General features: G+C 53.4%; 1 protein-coding gene across 4 annotated transcripts in view; it reads right to left on the reverse strand.

The window, feature by feature from the left end:
• The window catches only part of RNF185 (ring finger protein 185), a 32,728-nt gene that overhangs the window by 2,667 nt on the left and 16,678 nt on the right, over positions 1-13,383 (reverse strand). For all 4 annotated transcript variants that reach the window (XM_036760543.1, XM_036760553.1, XM_036760540.1 and 1 more), the window contains 5 exons: positions 10,402-10,631; positions 5,374-5,392; positions 3,648-3,760; positions 3,294-3,348; positions 1,362-1,479 (listed from right to left, as the gene is read on the reverse strand). In XM_036760543.1, the coding sequence (XP_036616438.1) occupies positions 1,362-1,479; positions 3,294-3,348; positions 3,648-3,760; positions 5,374-5,392; positions 10,402-10,580 (484 nt within the window). In that variant the 5' untranslated portion in view covers positions 10,581-10,631. The remainder of the gene's footprint in view (positions 1-1,361; positions 1,480-3,293; positions 3,349-3,647; positions 3,761-5,373; positions 5,393-10,401; positions 10,632-13,383) is intronic.

Raw genomic sequence — 13,383 nt, forward strand, 5'->3', positions numbered from 1 at the left:
AAGTAGCCTAGGAAACTCCGTGAGGGTTCTAACTATTAGGAAGCCTTTTCTTGAAATCAAGACCAAAATTGCTTCTTTATAAATACAATCAAACACCAAGAACCATGTGAGAATCAGGAGAATCTGTTTGGATTTCGTGTAAGATAATTTTCCATGTCAGCATAAAGAAGAGTTGACAAAGTACTGGCTCCTGGAGACTGGCCTGGGAATAAGACAACAATCCAGTCATGCTAATGAGACCTGGAGGTTGGGTTTGAGTCAGGAAGGGCCAGATTCAGCTCCTGTCTCTGGCACACACTGGCTGTGGGTCTAGGGGCATCACTCAACGCCTTGGCCACTGGGGAGGGAGCCACCATACTACGAGATCCCCACCCTGGTGAAATCACTGGTCTGGAACAAGGAACCATCACCATGAGCCTCCTTCCCTAACAAGGTACACAGGACTCTGGGCTCTTACAAGTTACACCCAGGGGGCCCAGGCTGAGGCAGGAAGGCCTTGAGTCCAGCCCAAGGAAGGTTTGTTGGCTGTGGACCAGCCTGGCTATGTGCACCATATTGGAAGGTGATGAAGGCCACCTGTTAAGGGAAAGGGGGCTATACTGTGCTTTGGTGCAAGGGTGGGATACCTGGGACGGAATCCAGGCTCCCTGCTATCTCAGCACTGAAGGGAGACCATGGAGCATGGAGCGTCTGCTGCTTCCTAGTTGTGTGACCCTCAGCCTACCTTGAGGAACACTTCAAGGCCACACCGAGGCCAGCTCACAGGAGGTACCACACATGGAGGCTGGCCTTACACCAGTGACTTCCCACGGCGTGCCTGCTCTGCTCAGGCCAACCATCAGGTGTCGGAGTCCCCACCCACCCACTCAAGGCTCACAGCAGGCACCCAACGTGCAAGCTGAGCTTTCCAAAAGGTAGAGGAGAAAGTGTGCTGGATTTGGAGTCAGGGACCTGGGGGTCATATCTGGCCCATGTGGCCAGGAACCAGTCCTCCAGCTTCCCTGGGTCTTTGACTCTGGTCTGCCAGATGAGAGGGCTGGTGTGGTAGAGGTGATGGACCAGGGAGCAGCAGGAAACTTATTCGTGGGACAAACCCAAGGGAAGGAAATTGTTTTGGTTGATCCTGCATGTATTATGAAGGTTTGGGTTTTCTTTCCTTTTTCAATTAAGAAAAGGAGGGGGGGCTGGAATGTAGAGTGTGAGAAAAATTGATTTTTATTCCCTTAAAAAAAGAGAGGGTTATGCCAGATGAGTTCTCAGGTCCCTTCCGGGTCTAGGCGCATGTACTAAACAATGATTCAAAGGACAAGGCCGGACAGCCCAATTAGGAATCATCAGATTGTTCAGACAGATGGGCCTACCTGGAGGAGGCCGCCCATCATTTATGTTAAATGCTGTGGCAAAGATGCCAAAAGGAAAGGCTCCAATCCCAAAAGACATCTGAAAGCCACCATCTCCAAATCCAAAGCCTTGAAATCCCTGGTAGAAGAAAAGGAAATAAATGAAGGAGATCTGGCAGCCCAGCTTCTGCCATCCAGCCTGCTCTGCTTCTCATGAGCAGGTCTTGTCTCCCCCTCCCCCACCTGAGGCTCCCGGCCCTCGAGCTGCCACCCGATGCCAGCCTTCTGTTGAGCATTATTAGTCTCACTTTACAGAGAAGGAAACAGGATAATCTCAGAGGACACCCACTAACTGGGTGATCTGTGAGAGCTGCTGCCCACATCCACAATATACAATATGGAGATGCAGTCATTTGGCGGGAGGTGGGTATCAGAAGAAGCCTTGAGTGGGCATTCTGGGCAGGGCAGACTGCCTGGGCAAAGGTGACATGACTACATTTGAGGGTGTCACTGATCTCAAAGCTCTGCTCAAAGGCCTTTCCTGTATCCCTTGGCTAATAGGGCTCCCCTTAACTCCCCCCCCCATTATTTTGTATTTGCTTTGTGTCTACACCCAATAGTGCTCACTAGTCTCTGACCCTGTCCTTGCTCCTGACAGAATGTAGGCTGCTTGAGGGTGGGCACAGGGCCTGGTTCACAGTGGGCCTTTCAGAAATACCTGCTGCTAGGCTGGCCTCTTTTCCTGCCCTCTCCTTACCACCTGCCTCCTTCCTGCTCATTAGAGTGGACCATGGATGCAGTCAGACATGTGGCCAACGTCCCATAAACACCAGTGTTCCTCACACAGCCTGCAGAGCTGGGTGGCATAGACCCTTCCATGCTTCCCCTTCTCCCCTTTGGATTGGGCCAGCCCTACTCAGACTCCCCGCCCAGCAGTGCTGGGGTGCTGGTCTAAGGGATGGAGGCACAAGGCAGGCAGAAGCCTTGGAGGAGCCATGAGCTTTAGGGGCCCTTTCCAGTTCTGCCCATCAGAGCCCGAAGGGTTCACAAGAGGCTGGGGGCCCATCGTTGCAATGGTGACTGTGGCAGAACTGAGAAAGTCCTGTGCAGGGTCCCACTGGTCAGTGGAAATGGGCAGGGGAAGTAAGGGAAGGGAGCCTTTGTGGGGGAGGAAGAAACAAAAAATGCAAGCGAATCTGAGGTGATAAAGGTGCTCTCTCCCCAGATGGCTGTGGCCTTGCTTGGGTCTCCAATGTTCTCTTTACACAAGATGGCGCCGGTGCCTCAGAAGAGGCTGGCCATGTGCTGTCATGCATGTGTCCGTGTCAGAGAAGGAGCCCCTGCACCCATGTTCTTTCCAAAGCCCGAGGAGGGGGCTTGTACCAAACTGCCCTGGGGAGCTGCAGCACCTATTAAGGTCCATCAGCTGATTTAATAACAGTGCAACTCTCTGGGGAAGGATCAGCAGCAACTCTCCACCCCCTGCATGCTGAGTTGCCTCCTTGTCAGAGCCCAGAGGGAACAGGGGGCAGCCTGACATGAGTAAGTGCAATGATTTCATCAGGACCTGTTTCCTCAGGCAGCCTACCCGCCCCTCTGTAAGGACTTCAGATACTGGAACCAAGCTTGGGGGGCCTGAAGCCCCGAGGGCCAGGCAAGGATGGCGGGGGGCCTGCACCGAGAGAGCAGACGTTGGACATGCTGCTCCCTAGTCAAGGAAAGCTGAGCCAGATGAAGATTTCCTGGTGGAATTCTCCAGACTGGATTCTAGACCCAGGCAGTCTGGGTTGGGAGAGCCAGAAGGCCTGCTGGGGCCGAGTGCCAGTTCTGCACTTGTGGAGGCAGCCGCTGTGGGTGGCCCACTCAACCTCTCTATGCCTGTAAAACCTATCAGAGGTTGAGGTGAGGTAATGGATTCAATAAAAGAGATCGTCCTAAGGATGACGTCCTTACCCCTCTATTTTCAGGCTCTGGTCTCTGTCCTTGAGGTCGGGGAGGTGTCTTCTCTCTGAAGAATAAAAATGGTATGAGGTTTAGATAGATTTTAAAGTCAGGCAGTGAACATCACTGTGAATGCTTCAGGCCGTCCTTGTTTAAGGGTCTTTCTGGCTTCCCCAAGTATACTGTGACAATGCCTTAGCGTGATGTGATAGCCTCGTCACCCCACCCAGAGCAGGAGGGGCCGAGGTCCAGAGGCCCACCACCTCTGATGGAGAGGCCGGGGCGGGGGAGGTGGATTCAGCAGCAGCATCCCAGGGAGCGGTGGGGCAGTCCAGCGAAGAGGGGGCTGACTGGGGGCATCCTCACCTGGGATCCTGCTGCCCGGTGCTGCCCCTTCCATATAGAGGGATTACTTTATCTCGGCTGATCCCGGCTTTGCATACTGGGCACACCTGTCTGTTTGGTCTGGTCTCCAACCACTAAAAGGAAAAGAGAAAACAGACTAACCCCAGGGCCCCAATGTGGGCATCCTCCAGCTCCTCAGCCCTCACTCTGCCACATGGATGGGACAGGGTCAGACCTGCCCCAGTCAGCCATGTTTGGCTACACCTCTCTCGTTCTGCTGACAGAAGGAGCAGGGGAGCATGGACGAAGTGTGCAATGGGCTCACGTGGGGAGACCAACTCCCTCAATCTCTCCCAGAACCCTAGTCCTCCTCCTTTCACCCTTCCCTTCTATAAATCAGTGCTGGTCTTTAATAAAAGCAACAATTAGGAGAACTCATATGGCTATGCCACTCTAAGGCTACAAAATCCTTTCTTCCCAACATCCCTGTGAAGTGGGCAGTAGCTCAGTTTGGCTCCTTACCCTGTGGGACCTCGGGAAAGTAGGATACAGGAGCTGGCTCTAGGCCCTCAGGGATCCTTACTTTAGAGATAAAGAGATGATAAATCCAGGGACACATACACACGAATGAGGGCTAACAGAACTAGGGAGGGGCAGGGGCAGAGTCTGGCTGTCACTTCAAAAAGAAGCATTCTGCTTGGCTCCAGAGGGTAGAACCAGGCGCAATGGGTGGAAGAGGCAAACTGAGGCTGGAGACGAGAGAAGCTCCCTAACAAGGAGAGGCCGGAGGACAAAATGTCTCGGGGGTCCCTTCCAACCCTGCACCTCCATGACTCATGCCTTGTTTCCTTTTCATCCTTTCCCTCTCTGTATGGGAGCTTCTTTCAGCACAGTCGCTCAGAGCCCTGGCCTCCCCTTAGCAGACTGTAAGATGTCAGGCACTGCAGTAGTGGTGCCCGCATCCTGGGCCTGGTGGATCATCCCAGGGAGGTGGGGGGGACGAGGACGGTGGTCAGCGGCCAGATGTCCTCAATGTGCTCCTCTGGCAGGGCCTCAGCCGCCTGCGGCATGGGATGGCCGGGGGACCCTCAAGCGCTCCAGGAACAGTTCTTTTTTTGGTTGCAGCTACTGTGGGAGAGCCTGCGGACCATCCTGAACATAACCTAAGTGTCTCCTGTGCTGACTCTCTAGGCCCTGTGGCCCATAGGCCACTCCAAGCTAACCAATCACGGATGCAACATCCTCTCTCTCACAGCCACACACCGGCTGTGTGACCGACTATTTCTGACAGCAAATGCCTAGCACTACAGCAGCCTGACTTTTTGTTGGTCCAAATTAGGTTCCATAAACTCTTAATTCCAACCACACGTTTCTCCTTCACAACCTCTTCAGGAAACCCAGAGGCGAAAACAAAGTGGAACTTCCCTAGCACCCCTGATCCTCACAAACACTCCTGTGAGGCAGCAAGCCTAAGAATCATTGGACCCATTTGAAAGGGCAGAAAACTGAGACCCTGAGATGAGGAGACCTGGCCAACAGCACACTAGTTAAGTCACAGATTGGGACCTGAATCCAGGGCCGCTTCCTCCTTAAAGAAGGTTCCCTTTTCCCGTTCAGTGAGCATCTTCTGATTGAGTGGAGGAGCCCAAAGGGGAGATTACCATTTCTGACAGCAGCCTCGGGGACAGTGGGAGTTATTGTGCAAGAAAAGGTGATGAAAGGCAAGGTAAAAAGAAATGCGTCTTACCTGATGTAAACAGGGCCAACTGCAGGTGTCCCCGGGGCGAGCGGTCCAAGGGAAGAGGGGGACAAACAGAAAAAGAGTGTGTTAGCAACAGTGCTGGGCCAGCCGGGCAAGCCCTGCCCTGCCCTGCCCTGCCCTACCCCCACCCCTCCATCCCTGCCCCCGCTCTCTCCTCCTCAAAGCCCTCAGAACCACATAACTGAGTCAGCAGGAACCCCCCCCCCCCCGGCCAAATGCAAAATCAGGAGGGGAACTGGAGGCCACACAGCCCGACCCATACTGACAGAGACCCTCTCTCCATACCCATCCACGAGTGTCCTGTGGCCCCACTCTTCAGAGGGGCCTATGACCCGCCAAGGCAAGCCATGCTGCTTTGGGATGGCTCCAATTATGAGGAAGCTTTTCCTTACAGACTAAATTGGCTTTTCTGTGTCACCTCCACCGACAGCCTCTGGTTTTGCCTTGGGTCAAACAAAACACGAGTCTAACCAATCCCTCTCTGACATGAGGTCCTCAAAGTATTGGAAGGTGGTTCTTGGGATCATGGGCTGGGTGCCCCACTCCCAATACCTTTCCCCTGGTTCCTTTGCTCCATTCTCTTACATAACCGCCCCCCTCAGGGCACTTTCTAATCTGTCAATGGCCTTCTCCAGGAGCAGGGCTCCAAAGGGCCTACCCAGGAGGGCAGCAGGCACGACTGCTCCTCGTTTAGGCCCACATTTGTTTGCGGGATGCCACATCTTCCTCTTTCCTCCTCATGGACCTGTGGTCTGCTTAATCCCCCAGATCCTTTCCCCTTGGCCCACTGGAGGGTCGTGAGGACCTTCCACCTTGGACTTGGACCTCTGTCCTTGTCACACCCATAACAGGCCTTTCCATCTGTGCCCCGAAAACTTCACCTGTTGTTCTGGCCTATTAAGCCCATTTGGGATCCTAGTGCTGCAGCTAGCCAGGCCTCCTCAGCACTGAGCTAAGGGTGCCTTTCTTTATCTAATCCCTGGATAACAGCGTTGTCACATACACAAGGCAAAGCACAGATATCTGGGGCAATGTAGCAGTAGTAGGAGGAAGAGTGGTGATGGTAGTGGTCGTAGTGGTGGTGACAACCACCACCACCACCACCACCGGTACCACCACCACCTCCACCACCGGTACCGGTACCACCACCACCACCACCACCACCACCACCGGTACCACCACCACCACTACCACCACCACCACCACCACCGGTACCACCACCACCACCGGTACCACCACCACCTCCACCACCGGTACCACCACCACCGGTACCACCTCCATCACCGGTACCACCACCACCGGTACCACCACCACTGGTACCGGCACCACCACCACCTCCACCACCGGTACCACCACCACTGGTACCGGCACCACCACCACCTCCACCACCGGTACCACCACCACTTCCTAACATTTATATTGTGCCTACTGCGTGCCAGGCGATATTCTTGGTGCTTTACAATTATCATCTCATTTGATCCTCAAAACAATTCTGGGGGGAAGGTGCCATTACTGTGCTCGTTCTATAGACGAGGAAACTGAGGCAAACAGCAGGTAGGGCCTTGCCCGGGGTCATACGGCTAGGGAGTGTCTGAGGCTGGATTTGGACTCAGTCTTCCAGACTCCAGGCCTGCCGCTCCACCCCCCCCTCCCCCGGCCACTGGCTGCCTCCCTTCCTCCCAAGCTGATGTGGCACCGCTCGTGATTCCTCTCAGGTCCGTTGCCCCCTTCCGTCACCACCCCTCCTGGGATCTCTCATACCTCTTAGTGAATTCCTACCCATCTGTCACTCTCTCCACGACAGCTTTTCCCCTTCTCATTAAACCATAAGCTCCCTGAAGGCAAGGCCTGGGTCTGTGCCCTTCTCTCACCCCGGCAGGGAACCTGGGCCCTGCACTAATTCCTCTCAGAACCCTGGTTCCATGAGCAGAGGCTTCCCCTCCACCAGGACACAATGCAACTTTTCCATCTCAGAGCAAGGTTAACAGGTTGGTGAAGCCAAGAAAATGTAAGCCCTGGTGGCTAGGCCTGGCATAAAGTAACTGCTTAAAAAATGCTCGCTGATTGATCCGTGGGCACTGAGCCGGTCTGTCCTGGGCCCACCCCAAGCCAGGGCACAACCTGGAGAAGCCCAAGTTTAACGGAGACATCAGCGAGGGGACCCAACCCTTGGGAGGGGATTACAAAATGTGTGGCACTGAAGTTCCCAGTGTTAGAGAATGTGCCAAAAAGCAGGGCCTCCTTGGTGGGCTCTCACCTGGCCCCGACTTGTACAGGCAGGTCCCCGTCTCACCAAACTGCCAGGAACACCTGTCAAGAGCTGGACATTTGGGGATGTGGGCTGGTTATGTGGTTTATTCCAGTAGTAAAGGTGGATGGGGCTCTCTGGACACAGATAACTGGCGAGTGACCATAGACCATAACTAATCCAAGGCACCCTTTTTCCAGATAAAGAAAGTGAGCCCCAGCAGTGACTTGTCCAAAGTGACAGGCCTCCAGAGCCCAACCTGGGCTCTTTCCAGTCTCCAACCCCACTAAACTTCCAGTTGTGAACCTTTAACAACAAGAAGCTCATAAGAAAGGACCATGACAAAGTCAAGGAAGAAACAGACGAGTCAGTTCTTCCCTCTACCCTTAGTTTCTTCATCTGCAAAATGGATCTAATGCTACCTACAGGGCTTCCCTGCCACCATCGAGGCATGGGAGGGCAGGCCAAGGGGCCACGCAGAAGCGGGAGCTCTCCTGCTTCCAGCCTGACTCCTTCCACCAGCGGTCACCCGGAGCCAAGCGGAGGCCCCGGGCCGAGTCAGCAAACTCTCCCAATCACTCCTGGAGAGGCCCCAAACCACAGTAGATCAGTCCCACCCCAGAGCCCAGCACAGGCTCATTCCCTGAAGTTGGGGAGGAAAAAGGAAGTCTAAGGAAGGACAAAGAGAACCAAGACTTGCCTCATACAAGCTGGCCTTTCCTGTTTTAAAGCCTCTGTTATCATAGAGTATCACAAAATTCACAGAACAATATGTAATTGTTTTAATTCGAGCTTTGATACCTTGGAATGAACCCTAAAACTGTCCCTGTTCCAGAATATCACTTTTCTAAGGCCACTGTCCCACTCAAAAAACTTCCATGGCTCCCAGTTACCTAACCTGGGAACCAAAACGCCAAGGCCACCGGCCAGGTTTCAGGGCCTTCCTACCTACCTGAACTTATCTTCCACCAGTCCCCACTAGATGCCAGCTGAGGTCCAGCCACGCTGTGCCTGGAACCCAGGAGACACCTAATAAATACTTCTCGTCCCCTGACAGGCTCACACAAATGGGCTGGGAGGCCTCTATCTTCACTCAGATTGTAAATGATGTAAAGCATTTATCAAGTAACACCCATGGGCCAGAGCACTGGAAGGCAGACAAAGATGGAAGAAGTCAGGCAGTATCCTGCCCTCAGAGAGTTTATGCTGTTAGGGGCTGGCCACAACACCACTGGCCGAGTGCCCCCTGATGTTATGGGGAGGGATAATGGGCAACAGCAGCCGGAGAAGGCTGCAGTCAGCAGACAGGAAGGTGGGCTTCCTGCCACAGAGAACAGCAAAAACATGGAAGCCACATGTGTACAGGAGAAAGGAGTTTGGTATGAATGGAGGGAGTGAGAGAAATAGGAGGCAGAAATTTTATTTAATATTATTTAATAGGTAATACAGAATCATTGGAAGGTCCTGAGCAGACATAATTGTATCCATGTGCAAAGAAGAGTAATCTGTGCTAAGACAGATGAGGAGAGGAAGAAGGGCGTCTGGAAGCCTGGATGGAAGGTGGCTACAATAGTGTAAATGGGCAGTGGTGAGAATGGCATTGGGAATAAAGAGGAGGGGAGGGAGGGACTCCAGAGAGCGCCCTTTCCTTCCCTACTTGGAAGGCCCTCTGTCACCCCCCTCTAGCCCCAGCCCAGGGCAGAGGAGGCAATCCAGCACAGCAGAGAGAGCGTTGGCCACATGTGCCCTGGGCATGACCCTTCCTATCTCGGGTCCAGGATCTGAGATCCTGATAGCTGCTGGCTCCAGCCTCCGGTGGGGGCTCTCAGAGCTAAGGCCCCTCTCTAAGGCTGCCCACAAGCCATGGCAGAGGGAAATCTTCACAAACCAAACCAAACCAAGCTGAGCCCAAACATCCCCTCTTCCTCCAGGAAGCCTTCACTGACCTCTGCTCCTCTGCTCTCCCTATCCTTGGACCTCCGAGAGCATTGACATAGACTCCTAGCCTGGCAAAGCAGCGTCGAGTCCATGCCCTTCACTTTTGGTAAGACCTGAAGGCCACAAGGATCACGTGATGCTCACGTGACACCAACCCGCACAGCTCAGCGCATTCCTCACTACTACGCCTGTGGTCCTTTGCCACAGAATTAAGCATACACCACTGTATACAGATCACATATTCTGCCTTCAACAAGGGAACCTGAACACTTAGAAGCGCCCACTCTTAGGGCCTCCCCCAGCTCCTGGCATGTCTGAGCACACAACGGGCACTCAGAGGGAAGACTGCCCCCAGGAAACAATGGACTGTGAGCCCCTCTTCTGACACACTGAGACTCCTCTGCTGCTGCCCTGGAGTCTCTGCAGGGGCAAAGCTACAAGAGACAGGCCTGATCTGAAGAGGACTCTCCTTGGCAGACCGGACGCCCTGATTGACACTGCAGGAATGAGGCCGGGCCTCCAGAGAGGCAAATGTGCTACTTTAACCAGGCCTTTTTGGAATGTCCAGTAAGGAACCTCCTTGGACAGGGTCTAAAACAGACCTGCCTGACAGGCATGCCATTGAAAGAGAACCTAGCAAGGCTCCAGGTTAGTAACTACTGACATTTATAAACATCCTAAGATTTACAAAAGGCTTTGGTTGTGTTGGGTCACTGCGGCTGGCCACAACCATCCCCAAACCAAAGCTTGAGAGCTCTTAATCAGCCCGGGTGGGCCACAGGCTTCCTGGCCTCCCCCCCCCCCCGGGGTCCAGTGGCAATACTGACCAGAAGAGGTGACCACAGAGGCTGATGACAGCGTCTTTGGCTGTGTCTAAGCAGATGTTGCACTCAAAGGTGCTGTCCTGATTGCCGTTTTCACCAGGGCCATTGCTGCTGCTACCGCTTGTGCCCCCTGCACTCGAGTTCTCGGGGGACGTCGAGGTCGTGGGCCCTTTGCTGGCCATTTTCAGCCATCCACAGAGAGCCAAGGCCAAGGTAATCTTCCAGCTGAGCTCCTAAAAGGCAAAGAGATTTGGCTTGACCTCTAGTACTGCCAAAATCTTCTCCCGGACCCAGGGAATCAATGTGTCTGTAGCTGAGTCCTGCCCCACCCAAACATGCTAATACTGGAACGACAAAAGCCAGAAGGCCCAGGGCAGCTGAAAACCTCGGGAAAGACCCTGGCATCACTACATCAACCCAAGAGAAAGAGCTGACACTGCAGTCTCATCTGAGCCTCCCAACAACCCTGTGAGCAAAGCATTCTGCTGAGATGGAGAAACCTAAACTCGAATGCAGTGACTCGCCCACCCCTGGTCATTCAGCTAGGTGTGACTGAAGCAAGGTCTGGACCCTATTACTCCTGCCCCACACAGGCAGCCATGCCCAATGAGAAGAGTTGTCCAGAAGGACAGTACATGTAGGTCAGGATCTCATGACTGAAGCCAGAGGAGAGAGGAAATCAATGACACCACCCCATCTCCAACCAACTTAACAACGAAAACTGGCCCCCACCCAAGTGGCTATTTCAGGCAAGGCCAAAATAGCCAACTTCTTTATAATCCACCAGATGCTTCCTTCTACATTCCAAAATGCCCGGTGCAGGGTCACGATGGGGCCACAGCCAACATGGGACCCCCAATTCCAAAGCCAGTATGCTGTTCTGCCCAGTACCACCCCCATTCAAAGAAAGAACCAACAGAGAGAGCAGAGCCACAGATCCCAGCTCCACACACACACACACACACACACACACACACACACACACACACCCCTCTCACACTCTCACTCACTCACCACTAGATGACTGGGGGTGGCTTGGGTTTCAGCTCCTACAGCAAGAAAGGCTGCCCCTGAATCCCAGGTCTCTCCCTCACGTTGGTTGATTCAGACCCTGAGAGCCAGCCCCAGAGTGTCAGCAAGCATCCCTCAGCACAGACAGCAGCACAGTGATTCGAGGGTACAGCAGGCTGCCTTGCTCAATGCCTTTTCACTTTGTTACATCATTTTCCATGAGGTCCCAGAAGGGCTGAGAGCAGCAGCTCCGGGGCCATGCGGCCAGGCCCCACAGGCCGTTTCTACCAGCCCAAAGACAAGGGCTCATTTGCTTCCTGTGGCCCCCTCCCCACAGGCCCACAAGGCCTGTCTCCCTCATCATACCCGGTCACATTCACTCCTATCAAGAGCCAGGTGATGGGATTCTCTGGCAAGGTCACTCATCCCTCACATAAACCAGGCCTCTTTGCGGGGGCAGAGATACAACCAGGTGGGAAGGAGGTGGAAAATGCAGTGGGGTTTCTCTCCCTGCCTTCCCCCCCCCATTTTTTAATTTTCATTTTTTCTTGTGAAGGGAAGAGGAGAAAATGGTCTTCATGGAACCATTTTTCCTCCAGGTTTTTTAGGCCTTCCCACTTCTAGGCAGCTTCACCTTCTTTACTCAGATTCAGGGGAGGCTCCTGCCCCCAAGTCAGGAAGCTCCTGATTGGGTCAGAATCCCCTAGGCTAGCCTAGGATCCTGCACTCAGTTGGCACTTACTAAATGTTTACTGAATCGAACACAGCTGGGCACGTCACTCTTCGTTAAGCGTCTGAGTCAAGTCCCAATCTGTCAGCCTTGACTTCAGGTGGCTCCACAGGTGATGACCCCCTACCTTCCTCTCTGGCCTCATCTCTTGCTCCTCCCTCCCCTCCACACAAAGAGCCCACTCTGGATCATGACTCCTGGGCCCGGAATGCCCTTCCCACTGCATTCCCAACATCCAACTCAAATTCCATCGCCCCATGCCATTGGCAGGCCCGCCCCGGCTCGGAGTTCATTCAGCACCCTCTGCTCTGGTCTTAGGGCACTCATGTATTATTTTAATTCAGAGTTATTTACTGATGTGTCAGATGAGAGCATGTCACTGGCCTCTGCACCCCCCAGGGCCTGCCTCTGCACATGGTCAATGTTTACCAAGCCAGATTAATTCGTTTTTTTCACTCAGCAAATTCAAGTTGTCCCAAGAGTCTTATTGCGATCCCAAGCCTCTATTAAAGCTTAAAATGTCATGACCCAAGACTTTTGAGATGCTCTTTGTGTATCTGTTGGGTCCCCGCTAACCCTAACACACTGGGTGAGGTACTGTGGGTGACACGTAGGCCACTGATGGCAAGACACCCGGCCTAGGAGGATACGGATCATTAGGAAACAAGGCAGAATGAAAACGGAGCTTCGGAAGAGGAAGAGACCCCACACAGGTGGCAGAACTGAGGAAAGCTTCATGGAAGGAATGTTCTATCAGGCAGGCCTTGGAGAAGGGAAGACATCCAAAGCAAAGTGAGAACCAGGAGAATGGTGTCCACCGTGAAAGCAACACTGTTGGAGGATCAGCCGAGATGATCCATGGGATTCACAACGGACTTGGAGAGCAGCCGAGCGCAGACTTGCTCCACCCCACCCCCCAACCTCCACAACTCGGCTCATGTGGAAACACGTTCTGCATGACTTCACATGTATAATGTGTATCTTACTGCCTGCCTTTTCAAATAATGGGGGAGGGGCAGAGAGAACTTGGAACTGAAAAAGCAAACAAACCCAAAAACCCCAAGTAGAATGAGGACGGTAGATTTTTCTAGGCCAAGACAGCAGCACCTAAAAAGTGATGGAATCCTACAGAAACACGGAACATAGGCAGACATATGCAGACCCACTTGATAACATTTGTAAACCCCAATGCCCATGTAGAGGAGGGGGCAGAGTTTGAATTCTCCAATCCAATCCACATTTAT

This window comes from Trichosurus vulpecula, chromosome 1, assembly GCF_011100635.1.
Source record: "Trichosurus vulpecula isolate mTriVul1 chromosome 1, mTriVul1.pri, whole genome shotgun sequence".
Lineage (NCBI taxonomy): Eukaryota > Metazoa > Chordata > Mammalia > Diprotodontia > Phalangeridae > Trichosurus > Trichosurus vulpecula.